Source organism: Nyctereutes procyonoides, unplaced genomic scaffold, assembly GCF_905146905.1.
Source record: "Nyctereutes procyonoides isolate TBG_1078 unplaced genomic scaffold, NYPRO_anot_genome, whole genome shotgun sequence".
NCBI classification, from domain to species: Eukaryota; Metazoa; Chordata; class Mammalia; order Carnivora; family Canidae; genus Nyctereutes; species Nyctereutes procyonoides.
In genome coordinates this window covers 44,893,225-44,910,175 of record NW_026575052.1, presented here as the reverse complement: position 1 = coordinate 44,910,175, position 16,951 = coordinate 44,893,225, and the positions used below count along the sequence as shown (strand labels likewise).

The 16,951-nt window shown below is 34.9% G+C and overlaps 1 protein-coding gene across 5 annotated transcripts in view; it reads left to right on the top strand.

Annotated features, from left to right (window-relative positions):
- RBM27 (RNA binding motif protein 27) overlaps nt 1-16,031 on the top strand; it is a 71,633-nt gene extending 55,602 nt beyond the window's left edge. For all 5 annotated transcript variants that reach the window (XM_055331729.1, XM_055331728.1, XM_055331726.1 and 2 more), the window contains 4 exons: nt 1,156-1,260; nt 1,389-1,580; nt 13,501-13,611; nt 15,037-16,031. In XM_055331729.1, the coding sequence (XP_055187704.1) occupies nt 1,156-1,260; nt 1,389-1,580; nt 13,501-13,611; nt 15,037-15,120 (492 nt within the window). In that variant the 3' untranslated portion in view covers nt 15,121-16,031. The remainder of the gene's footprint in view (nt 1-1,155; nt 1,261-1,388; nt 1,581-13,500; nt 13,612-15,036) is intronic.
- Nucleotides 16,032-16,951: the final 920 nt, after the last annotated feature.

The window sequence follows — 16,951 nt, the reverse complement described above, 5'->3', positions numbered from 1 at the left end:
TATGTGCTTGGCTCTTTGAAAGTACATTGGAACCCTTAGGTAGCTAATAGTCTAATGGGAAGACAGAGTAACAATTTTTTTTAAATGTTCCTCTGTATGCTATGTACTCTCTTTGAAAGAGGTGCTAATACTCTCTTTGAACAAAGATTTTTTTTTTAACTTCCTGAAGATGAAATTGCTAGAGTGATGGGGAAAAAAAAGTGTATTTTCCTGTTTCATGAATTGTTTTTCTAATATTATGGTATAGTGGAACCATCTCTTTTAATATTCAAAAGATACCATTGGCTTTAATATGGTAAAAATGTGGCATTCTGTTGAAAAAAAGAATCAGAAGTTCTAGATCCACTTAAGTCTAATTTCATTAATTGCCATTTGTTTCCTTAGAGAGTACTTGCTCTGGAACCGTATGCAGTGGTTCCATTTACTACAGCTCTTTAGGGGAATTTTAGATTATTTTCTGGCCTTTTGATAACTTGGAATAATAAATTTATCAGATATATAGAATGCAAATTTTTTTGTACATTATATATAATACATTTGAAATTGTGGCTCTCTCACCAGACGGATGTAAAATATTTCATCAAAATTGCTTTGAAAAAATATTTTTATTGAAATTTTTCCTAATTATAGAAGCAGCATATACACATTTTAAAAGTTAGTATTTGAAGGGAAAAAGTCTCTCACAGTCATGCTATCGGAAGACATATAGGTTGTCCCTCACACCCAAAAAAAGCGGCAGTAGTTGTAGGGTTCAAATCAGAAAGCAATTATGTGGCTATTATCTATGTTTGTACCATTAATGAGTATTTCCTATGTAATTTATTTTGCCCGATTGTGTTTCATTTATGACTCTTTATTATTAAAAAATTATTCTCTCTCTTGTCAGTTGACTCTCCAAGGTCTGATTTTTAGGTCATCTGAAGCAGTAATACTGCTTATTATTTCTACTAATGTCACTATATTCTCTGTGTATTTTTGCACAGTTAACCTTCCCTAAAACACTCGGGTTTATTGCATCCTCTTATTCTAATTTTGCCAAAAAAGATGTGTGTCATTCCATAAGCATAATATTCTGAATAAGATCTTAGAAGTTATCTAACAAATGCATTTTTTTTTCTTTTAATGAATACATTTTTACTCTTATTTTTTCCAAAGGCTCAGAAAGAACTATTAGATACTGAGCTGGATCTTCACAAGAGGCTATCCTCAGGAGAAGACACAACAGAGTTACGGAAAAAACTCAGTCAGTTACAGGTTGAGGTGAGAGTTAAGAGGAGTCCCTGACCCCACTACATTTAACATCTCAAATAAATACCTATATTCTTCCTATCTTTTCCAGGGTTCAGTCTGACAGCATATATTATATTCTACCTTTTGTTGTTGTTCAGGCTGCACGATTAGGTATTTTACCGGTGGGTCGAGGAAAGACCATGTCCTCTCAAGGTCGAGGAAGAGGCAGAGGCCGTGGAGGAAGAGGAAGAGGCTCACTGAATCACATGGTGGTGGACCACCGCCCCAAAGCACTAACAGTTGGGGGATTCATTGAGGAGGAGAAAGATGAATTACTTCAACATTTCTCAGTAAGTTTTTTTTTTTTTTCTTCTCAGTAAGTTTTTAAAGTAGACAGATGCCAACTATATAAAAGCACTGTAGTCTGCATTTTCTGGCTGCATTCTGTATACATATTAAATGTTTTGTAGATTAGAAAATCAAGTTGTAAAAAATGGGAATTAGCAAATTCTTAATACATTTGAAGGTCAAGAAGCAGCTAATGCTTTGTAATTCTATAACTCCACATAAATGCATTTCTATTGACAATTTGTTCCAAAGCAAATATTTGAATTTTTTGTTTGTTTGTTTAGGGTTATTTCATGGTTTACCAGGTGTTTATAGTCAGTAAGTAAAAATAATCTGGGATGAAGGCAGAATTCAAAGGAAGAATTTATTAGGATAAGAGACATGTATCGTTTTATTCTGTGTACAGTGGCAACCACTTTTAGATAAACATGCAAATTGAGATTTATTACAGATAACTGTCTTTAATTTGCTCCTTAAACAGAGTATATCCTCTTTCCACTCATTCATTCAGTAAGTACTGTTACTTGTGCTAGAGCATTTTCATACATGATCTCATTTAATCTTAAATAACTATATAAAGTGCATGTGAAATCCCATGTGTACCGATGAGAAAAACTAAAGTTTAAAACTTAGGGATGCCTAAGTGGCTAAGTGGTTGAGTGTCTGCCTTTGGTTCAAGTTGTGATCCCGGGGTCCTGGGATTGAGTCCTGTATCAGGCTCCCCATAGGGAGCCTGCTTCTCCCTCTGCCTGTGTCACTGCCTCTCTGTGTCTCTGAATAAATAAATAAAATCTTTAAATAAATAAAGTAAGTTTAAAACTTAAAAGTGAACCAACCAAGATCATACAGTTAGTAAATGGCAGAACCAAGACAAAAATACTCAGAGTTGACTGTTAACATCTGGGATCCTTATTCTTCAAACAACGTTTTTGAGAGAAGACATTTTCAGCCCTATTTATTTTATCTTATTTTATATTTTTTTAGAGAGTGAGCAAATGAGTGTGAGTGGGGGGTAGGGCAGAGGGAGAGAGAGAATCTCAAGCAGACTCCCATGTTCAGTGTGCAGTCCGATGCAGGGCTTGATCCCTCAACCCTAAGATCATGACCTGAGCTGAAATCAAGAGTTGGATGCTCAACTGACTGAGAGGTACCCCCATTTTCAGCCCTATTAACCTGTTAAAGATGGTGAAGGAAATCTTAAAGAGCAAGACTTCCCTCTATGTTTTTTTCTTTTCTTTTTTTTTTCCTATGTTTTTTTCTTATTTAGTTTGATGCCCCTTAATCCTTTTTCACTTTGATGTTTAGAGAACTGTGGGTTGTTACAGTATCCTGATATGAGAGCTATGTTGGCTGTACTCTTAAGTGACCACTCAAGCCATTTTATTTCACCAGCCTGACCAATATTACATATTTTTTTTTATTAAGTGGGAAACTAGCTTTAAAGTCACTTCCTTGAGGAGTAAAATATGGAGAGGAGCACTGCACATGTGCAGGGTATTCTTGAGGCTGGGTGAATGTTGATTTTTGTCTTTTAATGTTGAGCATATAAAATTAAATCTGCTTGCCAAATAAGTTGGGCCTTTACACCTAGCCTCACTTCAGGTGAGGCAGTACTTGAAGCAGAATTGTGGTAAATTTGAATTTGCAGCAAGTTGTAGTTCCAACAACGAGGTCTTCTTTGTTAGGTTGGAGGCTGCATATTATATCCTGAGGGTCACTGAAGACTACATGTAGATGTTTTTAAGTTTTAGCCCACAACTCATGGTCACATGCATGTCTTCCCTTCTCATAAGTAGAATCATTGTGGAGCATCCAATAACCAATTTTCGTGGACATATATTTGATAAGTCTGAAATATGGCATCTGGTTTGTGGAAAGGGGCATGTCCTGACATTTGGGGAAGGAGCAAACAAAGCCAGTGCAGGTGAGGTAACTTCAGGGAAACAATGCCATCAGTTTTGATGGTGTTTTGTTATTTGTTTGTTTTGATAGTGTGCTGTTAGGCTAGAAACACACCTTAGTAACAGATGCTTGAGGCAGTGTAGTATGTTTTCTTTGAAAGAACTACAGAAATCTATGTGCCTAGACAGAATTGTAAATAGCAAATGTACATTTAGCAAATGTAAAGGGTAACTCTTCCTTGAGGTGTTTTATATCCCACAAAGGAAGGCAAAGGTAAAATAGTTATTTTCATTATTCTTTTACTGTCCTTAATGATTGTGAAAGGATCATGGATGAACCACGTCTGTATGAAAAGATGGTAAGATGGGTTTTAGTGAAGCTCTTTTGCAGTATGAGGACCTCATTCTGGTGTCCTCCAGTTTATTCTTGTATGCAGTAATCTGCTTCTAAGAATTTATCATAAGTAAATTAATGGTTGTATGCAAATAAGAGCTGTAAGGATGCTAAGTATAGCACCCCTTGTAATAGTAAAAAGGGAACAATCTAAATGCTCGGTGGCATTTTGCTGCTATTGAAAACATTTTTATTTTTTCATTTTTTATTTTTTTGAAAACGTTTTTAAAGAACAAAGACATGAGAAAATTCTCAGGATTGACCTTTAGGTTAAAAAAGATAGGATACATGATTATACATAAACTTGGAATAAAAGTCCATTAAAGTTTTGTTTCTGGGTTGACAGAATTCAAGTTGGATTTTCATGTTTTTCTTTGTGAAGATCTATTTTCTGTGCCTTCCAAGTGAACCTATATTACTTTTTAGTCAGACTTTTCTTTTTTTAATGGAAGTTTTCTTTCTTTATTTGAGAGAAAGAGAGCACAAACAAGGTGAGGAGCAGAGAGAGAAGCAGACTGCCCACTGAACAGGGAGGCTGATGTGGGACTTGATCCTGGGACCCTGGGACCATGTTCTAAGCTGGAGGCAGACGTCCAACGGACTGAGCCACCCAGCTGCCCCTAAGTCAGACTTTGTAACATCACATTTACGTTTAGGGTGAAATATTAGTGGTTCTTTTTTTTTTTTAAGATTTTATTTATTAGAGACCAAGACAGAGAATGCATACAAATGGGGGTGGAGGGGCAGAGGGAGAGGAAGAAACAGACTCCTCTGGGAGCAGGGAGACTGATGTTGGACTGGATCCCAGGACCCTGTGATCACGACTTGAGCTAAGGCACGTGCTTAACCGATTGAGCCACCCAGACGCCTCTCTCCTTTACCACGTTTAATAACCTTTTAAAAACATGAAAACCATTCTTAGCTCACAGGCCATCAAAAATAAGGTGCTGGGCCACATTTAGCCTCATGACTGTAGTTTGCAAAGATCCCTGGTATGTGATATCGTATTACTTTATATGTTAAGTAGTTAAGCTAAAAAATATGAAATAGTATTATATAGTATATAAATAGAATTTTAGGGATCCCTGGGTGGCGCAGCGGTTTAGCGACGGCCTTTGGCCCAGGGTGCGATCCTGGAGACCCGGGATCGAGTCCCACTTCGGGCTCCCGGTGCTTGGAGCCTGCTTCTCCCTCTGCCTATGTCTCTGCCTCTCTCTCTGTGTGTGTGTGACTATCATAAATAAATAAAAATTAAAAAAAAATTTTTTTAGAAAATAGAATTTTATGTATTTTAAGGGTAAAATCAATGAGTCTGGAAAGAACTTTTTTAAGAAAGAGTTCTTATATATATCTTTCATTTGACAGAGATCTGAGGATATTAAAGACCTTTATGAAGAATTCCCTCTAAGTATTTTAATATTAAACTTTAGGTCAGAAGATGAAAGTTTTAAGTCCTAGAGCCTTGCTTGAGGGCACAGACAGGACAAGAGCTAAGGTAGATTCCTTTGCCCCTGATTAAAGAGAGGTTTGGTGAGTTTCAACAGAAGAGTTACTTATACTAAATGTTGGGAATACTTGAACTGCCCTTAGGCATTTTCAAATAGTATGCATTAATCAACTACAAGATTTTTGAACTGTGGTAGTGTGTTTTAGCTACTGGACTCGATGATAGAAGGTGGAACTTTTTTTTCTTCTTCCTGATTAGATTATGAAAGTGATCATGCTTCTCAGGATGTGTTTGGCTGCAAGTAAAACATGAATAACTTGGGAACTGTGAACATTTATTTTCTTTCTTTTCAAGAAATCTACAAATAGGGAAATTTTACTTTTAATTCAGAAACTCAGACACACAACACCTTTTTATGTTTCTTCTGGTATCTTAGTACTAGTACGTTGTTGGCTTTTGTTCTTAGGCCTGTTTCTTCATGGTGTGACACCAGGATGTCTGCATCAACCACAAATATCGTGGCCTCTAAAAAGAATATCCAAAGGCAAAAAAGAACAGTACTTTCTTATGGCATTTTTAAAAAATTATGAGCTAACTTTCCTAGAAAGTATCCCTGCCTCTACCCTACCTCACCCCTGACATATGCAGCACTCTCATTCAGTACATGTGCCCTCATGTGTCTTAGTCAGAATTGTCACTTACCCATTTATAAAGTAGTCTCTGTTGAGGAAACTGTTCCCATGATTGAATTAAATCAGTCATGGTTCCATAAGCCAATTGTCCAATCGTGAAAACCAAGGTCAGTTAGAATGGAAAGAGATTAAGTAGTTGTTGATTTAGACAACTAAGACAATGTGTTTTTCTTTTGTTTTTACTTAAATTCCAGTTACTTAACATACAGTGTAATACTAGTTTTAAGTAATTCAGCACTTCCATACCACCCAGTGGTAATCACCACAAGTGCCTACCTTTACTCCCATCACCTGCTTCACCCATCCCCCCCACCTACCTCCCTTCTGGTAACTGTCTCTGTTATGAGTCTGTCTCTTGGTTTACCTCACTTTTTTTCCTTTGCCCTTTTGTTTTGTTTCCCAAGTTCCACGTACGAGTAAAGTCATATGGTATTTGTCTTCCTCTGACTTATTTTGCTAAGCACAGTACTCTGTAGTTCTATCCATGTCATTGCAAATGGCAAGATTTCATTCTTTTTTAAAGCTAAATAATATTCCTTTTCTCTCCTTCTGTGTGTGTGTGTGTGTGTGTGTGTGTGTGTGTGTGTACACCACATCTTTATACATTCATCAGTAGATGGGCACTTGGGCTGTTTCTATAATTTGGCTGTCGTAAATAATGCTGCTATGGATGTCAGAGGCTATGTATCCCTTTGAATTAGTATTTTTGTATTCTTTGGTTAAATACCCAGTAGTGTGCTTGCTAGATCATAGGGTAATTCTCTTTTGTGGGGGCAGAGGTGTAGTTATATTTTTAACTTTGTGGGGGAACCTCCATACTTACTGCCCCAGTGTGCATTTCCACCAATAGTGCAAGAGGCTTCCTCTTTTACCACATCCTTGCCAATATCTGTTGTTTCTTGTATTGATTTTAGCCATTTTGACAGGTATAAAGTTACATTTCATTGTAGTTTTGATGTGCATTTCCCTGATAAGTAATGGTGAGCATCTTGTGTCTGTTGGCCATTTGGATGTCTCTTTGGAGAAAAGTCTGTTTATGTCTTTTGCCCATTTTTAAATTGGATTATTTGTTCTGGGGTGTGTGTGTGTGTATTAAATTTTATAAGTTCTTTATGTATTTTGAATGCTAACCCTTTATTGAATATGTCATTTGCAAATATCTTCAGGTTGCCTTTTAGCTATGTTGATTGTTTCCTTTGTTGTGCAGAGGCTTTTTATTTTGGTGTAGTCCCTGTAGGTTATATTTTTGCTGTTTTTTTCCTTGCCTTAGGAGACCTATCTAGAAAACATTGCTACAGCTGATATCAGAGAAATTACTGCCTCTGCTCTCCTCCAAGATTTTTATGTTTTCAGGTCTCACATTTAGGTCTTTAATCCATTTTGAGTTTATTTATGTTTTTGGTGAAAGAGTGGTTTCATTTCATTCTTTTGCAAAACAGTTTCTTCCGTGATTATTCATTGAAGAAAACTTGGAAAATATTCAGTTACAGAAAAAAGAAAATTTTAAGTACCTTAGATTCTTTTGAAAGGAATTAGTTTTTATTTTCTTAAAAGTTATATGTGTACGTCATTTGAAGAGTCAAATGAACTTAACATTCACAGAATTGTTAAGCATTCTCCTACTCTATTTCTCACCATTTTATATTCTTCAAGGATGTCTACTTTTAAATCTCTTAGCTGTTTTTTGTTTTTTTTTTCTTTTTCTTCTTTTTTTTTTTTTTTAAGATTTTATTTATTTATTCATGAGAGACACAGGCAGAGGGAGAAGCAGGCTCCATGCAGGGAGCCCGACGTGGGACTTGATCCTGGGACTCCAGGATCACGCCCTGGATCGAAGGCAGGCGCTCAACCGCTGAGCCACCCAGGGATCCCCTATTTTTTTCATTTTTAAATAATAAAATTTTACTGTTACTTCTTGATTTTTTTTTTTTTTTTTTTTTTTTAGTTGTAAGCATTGTATATTGACAATCCTTTTGCTTTTTTAGCTCCCCAGTTTTTTGGCTTTGTTGTATTCTCTCTTTTCTTACGTATTTATGCCTTTACAAAATATCATTGCATACTCTGGATGCAATGTAGTCTGCAGTCAGAGAGCATTTTGAGCCTTAAGTGAGAAGTGTAGAAGTCAGTTTCTGTACCCTCAAAAATATGTATGTAATTCATTGAAATTTTTGTGTTCTTACTGGCAAGAACCTCTAATTTGTCTGTTCTTTCATTCCTGGAACTTCATATAAGACAATGGATTACTTCTGCTGTAAATAATACTAAAGATTTCTCATATTTGGTTAGCTTTTTCCTATAGCTGTCTACATAGGGATTTTACTTTCTCCCATCTTCCACGTGTGTGGAAATGTATTTGAGAGTTTTACTGTATAAGAAAGTGATAACTTAATTGTTTGACAAGTAATGTGCCTTTGTGTTTGCCAGTACAGAAGTTACTCATTCTCTGGATTTAACATTCAGAGAAAATTTTCTGAATAGCACTTTGTGTTTGCCCTTCTTTAGACTGTTTAAAAAATTTTTTAGTAATGGTAGCTTTTTGTGAACTACTGATATTTACTACGACTTGGCAGCTAAGCTAGAGTGTTTCCCACTCTAATATATATCTTACTGGATTTGGCAATTTTGAGTGGAATAATTTGTTATGCAGGACAGTCCTGTATATGTCAATACCTTTAGCACTCCTGTTAAATGCCAGAAAGTGCTCTTCAATCTTGTGACAACCCAACATGCCCCCAGAGTAATCTTACTGTCATTATATGCTTATATGTTAAGTATTTAACATTGGTTTTATAACCCTTTTTTTACATTGGTTGTAAGAGTGAGATTATTAGATCAAAGGCATACATATTTAAAATTTGAGGACAGCTTGCCGAATAACCCTCCAGGAATGTTATACTAAACTTGTGACAGTGGATAAGAGCACATTTTTGCCTGTATCTTCAATAGCACTTGAGTTTTGTTTTTTCATATTTGCTAGTCAGGTGACTGATGAATGATGACTGACAGAATTGGCAGTTTCTGATCTGGGAAAATGGTTGGGCTAGATAAATTTCTGAGTAACTTGTGCCTTTTAGGTTCCAAGTACTTCTGGGTTACTGGATATAACTTCATTGATTTTCTCATATTCACATATATGTTGGTATATATTATTTTATTTGAATTACCTTATTATATTTTGAGGGGCAGCACACATGTACAAAGTGTAGAAGAAATGAAAGTATATGCAGTGAAAACTAAGGTTTCCTTCTATACCCAGTCACTTCGTTTCACTTGCCATTTATTGTTATCTGTTTCTTATGTATCTTCTCAAAGATAATCTTTCTGTATATATGTGTTATTTTGTCTCTAACACAAATGGTGGTGTGATATACAGTACTCTTTTGTATGTGTACTTTTCATTTAATATGTATTAGAATGTTATTAGAGATTATGCTATTTTGGTACACGTGGTGTTGCCCTGTTCTTTTTAATGGCTGCATGGTATTTTGTTGCATAGATGTACCACACTGGATTTAAATAGTCCTGTAGTGATGGACATCTAATTATTCCCTAGTATTTCATTATCTCATGCCATATTTTAGACATGTGTGTTAGATAATATATATAGGGGTATAGAAAAATTATGTATTTTAATAGCTGTGTGGTATTTTAGAGGCCAGATTTAAATTTGTTAAAGTACTTTTTAATAAAAAAATGAGTACATGCAAATGGTTAAAAATATGGTTAATAAGAAGTAAGGATCTTCCCTCCTCTTGATCTCTGTGTCCTCTTAAAAGGTAGTATTCTTAGATATCTTTATAGAAAAAATTATGAATATAAAAATCCATACACAAAGTCTCTAAAAAAAATTTACTAGAGTAGGCTTATAAATACAGAGCTGCATTTCAGGCCTTGCTTCATTAACATAAATAGCTATTTGGTGTTTTCTTAAAATTATAAGGATAATACTCAATTTAAAGTATTTACTGGGTGATCCCTGGGTGGCTCAGTGGTTTTAACACCTGCCTTCAGCCCAGGGTGTGATCCTGGGGTCCTGGGATCGAGTCCCGTGTCGGGCTCCCTGCATGGAGCCTGCTTCTCCCTCTGCCTGTGCCTCTGCCTCTCTCTCTCTCTCATGAATAGATAAATAAATAAAATATTTTTTAAAAAATAAAGTATTTACTGAAGCAAATGATATCTAACAGAAGCATATATAGTTCAATGATTTATTGGAAGGTAACCTTCCATATTCCTACCTATTCAAGAAAAAGAATATTCACAGCTGCCCAAAAGTCCTTTCTGCCCCTTTCCAGTCACTGTTTTCTCCTTAGAAAAGTGACCATTATCCTTACTTTATGATAATTACCTCCTTGCTTTTGTTACACAGTTGATCCTCCCTATTCATGGGTTTTGTATTTACACATTAACCTATCTAGTAAAATTATATGTAAGATCAAAAATTCGACGGTCAAGGTACTTCTGTGGTCATTTTCAGACTTTGGCAGAGCTGTGAAAATGAGTTCCTGATGCACGCGTTCACAGCTAAAATCAATAAGGTGACACTCTGCCTTCTTGTTTCAGCTCTCATACTGTAAAAAGCTGTCCTTTTGCAGTCTATTTGATACCCCATTTTTCCTCATTTTTGTGTTTTTCATTGGTGATTTGACTATTTGAAATGCTTTCCCAAGTATAATTCTCAAGTGCTATGTCAAAAGTTCAAGAAGGCTATGATGTGCCTTATAGTAAAAATAGGTGTGTTATGTAAGCTTTTTCAGGCATGAGTGCTTTTGGCTATGAGTTCAGTCTCAGTGAATCAACAGTATATTTTAAAAATAAGGTGTCTTTAAACATAAAAACAAGGTTTTGTATTGATTAGTTGAATGTTTTGACCAGAGGCTCATAGGAACCTGACCCTCTCTTTGCCTTAGGAACAGTGGTTTGGTATTTACTAATTCAGTGCTTGCAATCAGCTTCATGCAACTAGGGCAAATAGAATCAACTCTAGTTTTATCACCTAAATGTGCTTTCCTAAAGATGACAATATTATTATTCTGCCTATTTTAAACATTTATATGAATGGAACTACACAGTCTATATTCTTTTGTGGGTTTTTTTTAACATTATGTTTTTAAGATTCTTTCATATCACATGTAACAGTTTGCCATTTTTATTTCTCTATAATTTTCAGTTGTGTAAATAAAACACAATTTATTCCTCAGTTCTCTTGTGGTGGATAAGTATTTGGGTATTTTCACTTTATGAACATTGTTGATAGGAGTATTCTTTTAGATCTTTCAGTGTATATGTGTACAGAGTTTTGTTGGATATGTGTGGAAGTATTGAGTGAACTACATCAATTTCATTAATGTAGAGCCCTGTCAATAGTGTGTGAAAATTCTTGTCTTGGTATTATTAAAATATATCTTTATTCTAATCATTCATCTTGTTTATTGTTGTAGATTAGATTGTGGGGGTTATATATTCTTAATTTCTGACTGCATACAAATTAAATTTCTAATTCTTCCTTCAGTAATTTATGTGCAGTACATATTAATGCTCTAAAATTCTTTCTGGAGGACAGAACTGCTACCATCTTTGGAGGGCAACCCAGTAAATATTGGTTAAAAAATCTCCATCACTCTGTTTATAAAAACTGACAGATATTTTTTAAAATTTCAAATAACAAAGTCTAAGGATCTAACATATTACATGGTGACTATAGTTGAAAACACTGTATTATATAATTGAAGTTTGCTAAGAGAGTAGAACTCAAATACTCTCACCAGAAAAAAGTTAAATAGGTGAAGTGATGAATGTGTTGTTAATGAACTGGATAGGGAGAATCTTTCCACTCTGCATCTGTATATCAGATCATCCTGTTTACACTTATCCTACAGTTATCCTACAGTTACAGATATCCTACAGTTTTGTCAGTTTTACCTCAGTAATGCTGGAAAGAATTGAGATAATACTGAAGTGAACGAAATAGTGAAAAGGTCTTTGTCTAATTGGGCTGTGTACTATGTTAAAAGAATAAGGGCAAAAGATGTGTACTACACAAGTTACCAGATTTTTCTCTGGATTTAATGAGATCTAATTGACATACAACACTGTATTAGTTTAAGATATACAACGTAATGATTTGATATATGTACTTATAGTGAAATGATTACTAAAATAAGTGCAGTTAACATTTGTCACCTCACATAGAATTCTTTTTTTCCTTGTGATGAGATCTACTCTCTTAGCAACCAACTGTTTTTTAAAAGATGGTAAATGTATATTTGGATGGAATCATTTTGATATATCAGTTTAGTGTGTCTCATAAGTTAAAATACTTGGTATCAGGTAATAAAGATGTAGCCCCCACAGGGATAGTAGAGTTTTTCCTTAGATCACAGACTGATATCTATGCAGATAGTACTTGACTGATGATGGATCTGGCTTAACATACATTCTGAACATGCAGTGATCTGAGTGTTCTTTGGAAACATTTGGCAAATGCTTACTGACACTTAACATTTTCCTAGAAAAACTAGAGTGAATCCCCCCCCCCCGTATTTAAAAGAACCCTTTCTATTGTATTTTTCAGGATTGAACCCAGAATTGGGAATATTCTGCAGTCTAGCATCATTGATAGAAAAGCTGTAGGAATGACTGAGCTTTCACTTTAATGAAACTTTGGGTCCCTATTCTTTTGTGTCTCTTTTGCTTTGTGTTTAAAATTTTTACTTTCTCTTAATGAAATTTCTTGGGAAAGAAGAAATTGGATGGTAGTGCCAAGAAATACATTTGAAACTGAGCACTTTTACTTTGAGTTGGGAGAGTAGGTGTTTTAACATTTGTTGAATGCATAGAATGGCTAAATACTTGTCCTTGATGTATGGCATTTCAGAAGAGGAAATGGGAATAGTTTTTATCAACTATGGGTAAGGCTCTCTGAGATGCTGTGACATCATTAGGCATCTAAAAAAACTATACTTTTAGGTTTTCAGTTTATGTAAATTATCAAAGCTAAAGGCCACTAATCATGTTAAGATAATATTTGTTGTTTTCATCATGACTTTTGTAAGTGGAGTGGCAGTATAATTATTCATCTAAACCAACACAAATTCTAAAGTTAACATGACATAAATACAAGTCATAGACTACCTGGGCAAAATAATACATGTGATTCTTTAATTAAAAGGGACTTCAGAGTTACTGGCGGGGACAGAGGATGGGTTAATAGGCTGATGGGAATTAAGGAGGGCACGTGCTATAATGAGCACTGGGTGTTATATGCAATGGATGAATAACTGAACTATACATCTGAAACTAATGATACACTCTATGTTAACTAATTGAATTTAAGTAAGTTAAAAAGGTGGGGGAGGCTTTAGTTTTTATGACTCTTACTGGAGATTGTGTATAGATCCACTTTAACATTTTCCTCCCCAAGTCATTACACTTTTTAAGTAGAATACAATTTGAATTCAGACTTCTGTGTTTTTCTAAAATCTATTCTAGACTGCAAACCAAGGGTCAAAATTCAAAGACCGTCGGCTACAAATATCATGGCACAAGGCCAAGGTGCCTTCTGTATCCACTGAGACTGAGGAAGAAGAAGTCAAAGAGGAGGTAAATTTAATGATTGAAAATAAATATTGAATTAGTTTGTTTCTCAGCTAGTATTTTTCTTAACATTAAAGTAAATAAAATTCCTTTTAAAATACTCTTTCATACATGCAGTAACTTAAGACTAGTTACAAGTTTACTAAAGAATCAGAATACTTGTAGTCATAAAAAGCTCTTTGGGGAGGATATTTTCTGGCATAGGAGAGACTTCTTTTTTCTTCTTTTTTTGCATTTATTTTGGCTTAATTTGAACTCTAGAAATTTTTATTCTGGTGAGGACATGGATTACATGAATGAATTACATTTTAGCTGGTTGTTTTAGCTTTTGTTTATTCATGTTCCATAAGTAATAGATGTAGAGTTTCTTATTTTAATACCTTCTGTGTGCAGTTAATTAAAATGAGAATAAGGAAGTAGGACATAAAAGGGAAAAAATAGGAAAACCAAGAACTATAATAGAACCACTGAATGATGAAACTCTTAAAATACATGAAAAATAATTTTGCTTCTTTACTCCTTTTTTTTTTTTTAAGATTTTATTTATTCGAGAGAGAGGCAGAGACACAGGCAGAGAGAGAAGCAGGCTCCGTGCAGGGAGCCTGATGTGGGACTCATCCAGGGTCTCCAGGATCATGCTCTGGGCCAAAGGCGGCACTAAACTGCTGAGCCACCTGGGCTGCCCTTCACTCCTATTTCTAATTTGTTTATTTAAATGGGCACGTAGCGAACATTGTGAGTTTTCTTGATTCATTGTAATTTTGGCTTTAAAAGATGTTAAAAAGGGCAGCCCCGGTGGCTCAGTGGTTTAGCGCCGCCCTCAGCCCAGGGCATGATCCTGGAGACCTGGGATCGAGTCCATGTCGGGCTCCCTGCATGGAGCTTGCTTCTCTCTCTCTCTCTCTCTCTCTCTCTCTCTCTGTCTCTCATGAATAAATAAATAAAATTTTAAAAAATAAATAAAGATGTTAGTATATAAGGATGGAAATTTTGGCATCATTGGGAAATTGGTATGTTCTCCATCATAGATAATTGGTTATTGAAAGAAAGGTTTAGGAACTTGATCATTTATTTTCCTTCTTTTTAAGTTAATGGAATAAAATGAATTTAAATGTATTTAATTTTATTAATAAACTGATTTTATCAAAAACATTTCATAGATTTTTTTATTTTTCCTACTAAACATTCATATATTATTTTATTTTCCTGATGATATTAGAATGGAAATCTATTAAAACTAGTGAAATTAGCAAGAGGAGGAGAATATGTATATTAAAAAACTTTTATGGGTGTTTTTGTCCTGAAGGATACTCTCTGAGTACATCACTTGTAAATTCAGCCTGGGTTTTGTATACTAGTCTATTTGTCCTTCTTGCCTAATAACTTACCTTTCTTATACCACTAAGCAGATTTTACTCTCTCTTTCTTTAGGAAACAGAAACCTCAGATTTGTTTTTGCATGATGATGATGATGAAGATGAAGATGAATATGAGTCTCGTTCATGGCGAAGATGAAATCTGATGCGAGCTGTATAATTTTTAGGAATACTGTTTAGAAGAACAACTTTTTAAAATTATTTAAAGAAGTCAATGAGCCAAAAATTTTTTTTTATTTTTCTTTTCCACACAGTAGGTTTAAGGACAGCAAGTTTGCTATTTAAACACATCTCATAACTGTTCATGATATTAAAGCACCAAAGGCCTAGTGACTTTTACACAGTTGTGAAGATCCACAGGAATGATACGGATAATCTCTAGAGCCTTACTTTCCACACCACCTGTTTTGTTGCTATTGGTGTTGGATTATGATGTAAATGACAGGGTGTTCAGAAATTTTATTTTGGATTATAATCTGCTGATAAAATTTCATTAAATGTCAAAATCGCCTGGAATCTCTTAACTCTCAGCTATTATGAATGGGTCCGCCAGACAGAAGGAGATGTTTGTAATTAAAATACCCTTTTGCTTTCAAGACTTGTCTTGGAAGAAGAAAAGTAAATTTATTTTAATTTTTTTACAGTGGAGGAGCCCAGTTTGTATTCAATCTAAATTTTTGATGGGGGGGGGTGTTTATGTGCAGTACAAGGACTATTTTAGTGTAAATCATAACAAACTCTGTAGTCTTAAATTCTATAAGGCAATGGTAGCTAGCTCCATGGTGTTTCCATTCTGTCATATATATATTAACTATATTAACTGTCCTGGACTTAATGCTACTGATCCTTAGTTTGCTTTGAAATTAGTGAGAGTATTGGTTCAGTTGGTCCTCTTTAAAAATATTTTCAATGTAAAAGGCTTTCACCTCTTGCCCCTTCTTGTCCCCACTTACTCCTGCCTTTTTATTAATAACCCCAACTTACCCACTGCTGAGATAAAGGATTCTTTTGGCCCTCCAAAAGTCAGTCCCCAATAAAAAGTTTAAACCAGCACCTTGATAAATAAGTGATGTTTTGATGAGAATAATGGAAGGTTTGCGGGGGAAGAGAGAGTCACCAGCTTTTCTTTTTTCTTTTTTGACGCTTCAGTTTAGTTAATAGTTATATAAAAAGGGTTAAAAAGTGTCTGAAATTCTTTTCCTAAATTTAAACCATGATGGTGAGGTGACTGGGGATAGGGTGGGAGTGGGGTTGGGTGGGGTAGGGGAATGGGGATGGGATGCTAGTAATAAATGGGAGTCATAACTTGACTTTGATCAGATGACTTTATATTTTCATAATTTTGTAGCTTGTTGCTATCCATAAACATATGCATCCTTCAATAGACAGTTTCCTTCACTGTGTGCATTTTTACTGTACACTGTATAGAGTAGAGTATCTGTTAAGTAAAATATATATGTAAATTTATGTCCTTGTGTTCTGAATGTTAGATGGAAAAGCAGAGGAGCAACACTACACTGTATTGACCCCTGGGAAAATAAAATGATTAATGTACATAGGATGTCACTTTTTCAAGGATATACACATCTATGTTTTTATATATGTGTGGTGTGAAAATTTGAAACTTCCTGTTGGCTTCAGAAGGTTCTTGGTGATCACTATGTCAAGGATTTTGTTTCCTGAGGTAAAGGCTGTTTCTCAAAATAGAAACTGTTCGCTAAGAAACCTAAAACCATCAGGACTCTAGATTTACTTAGCTGTAAGAAGTTAAATCCCACGTTCTGATTATCTTTTTTCTCTTCCACTTATTTTCCTGGAATGATGTATCAAACCAGGATCATTTTTAAGTTCATGTAATTCTCCCTTCACAATAATAAGGACTAACTTTTTCTAGGTTATTATTATATTTCTGATAACACTGAAGCTAAAATAAGCTCATAAAAGAAGGAAAACCTTACAAGGGGGTACCT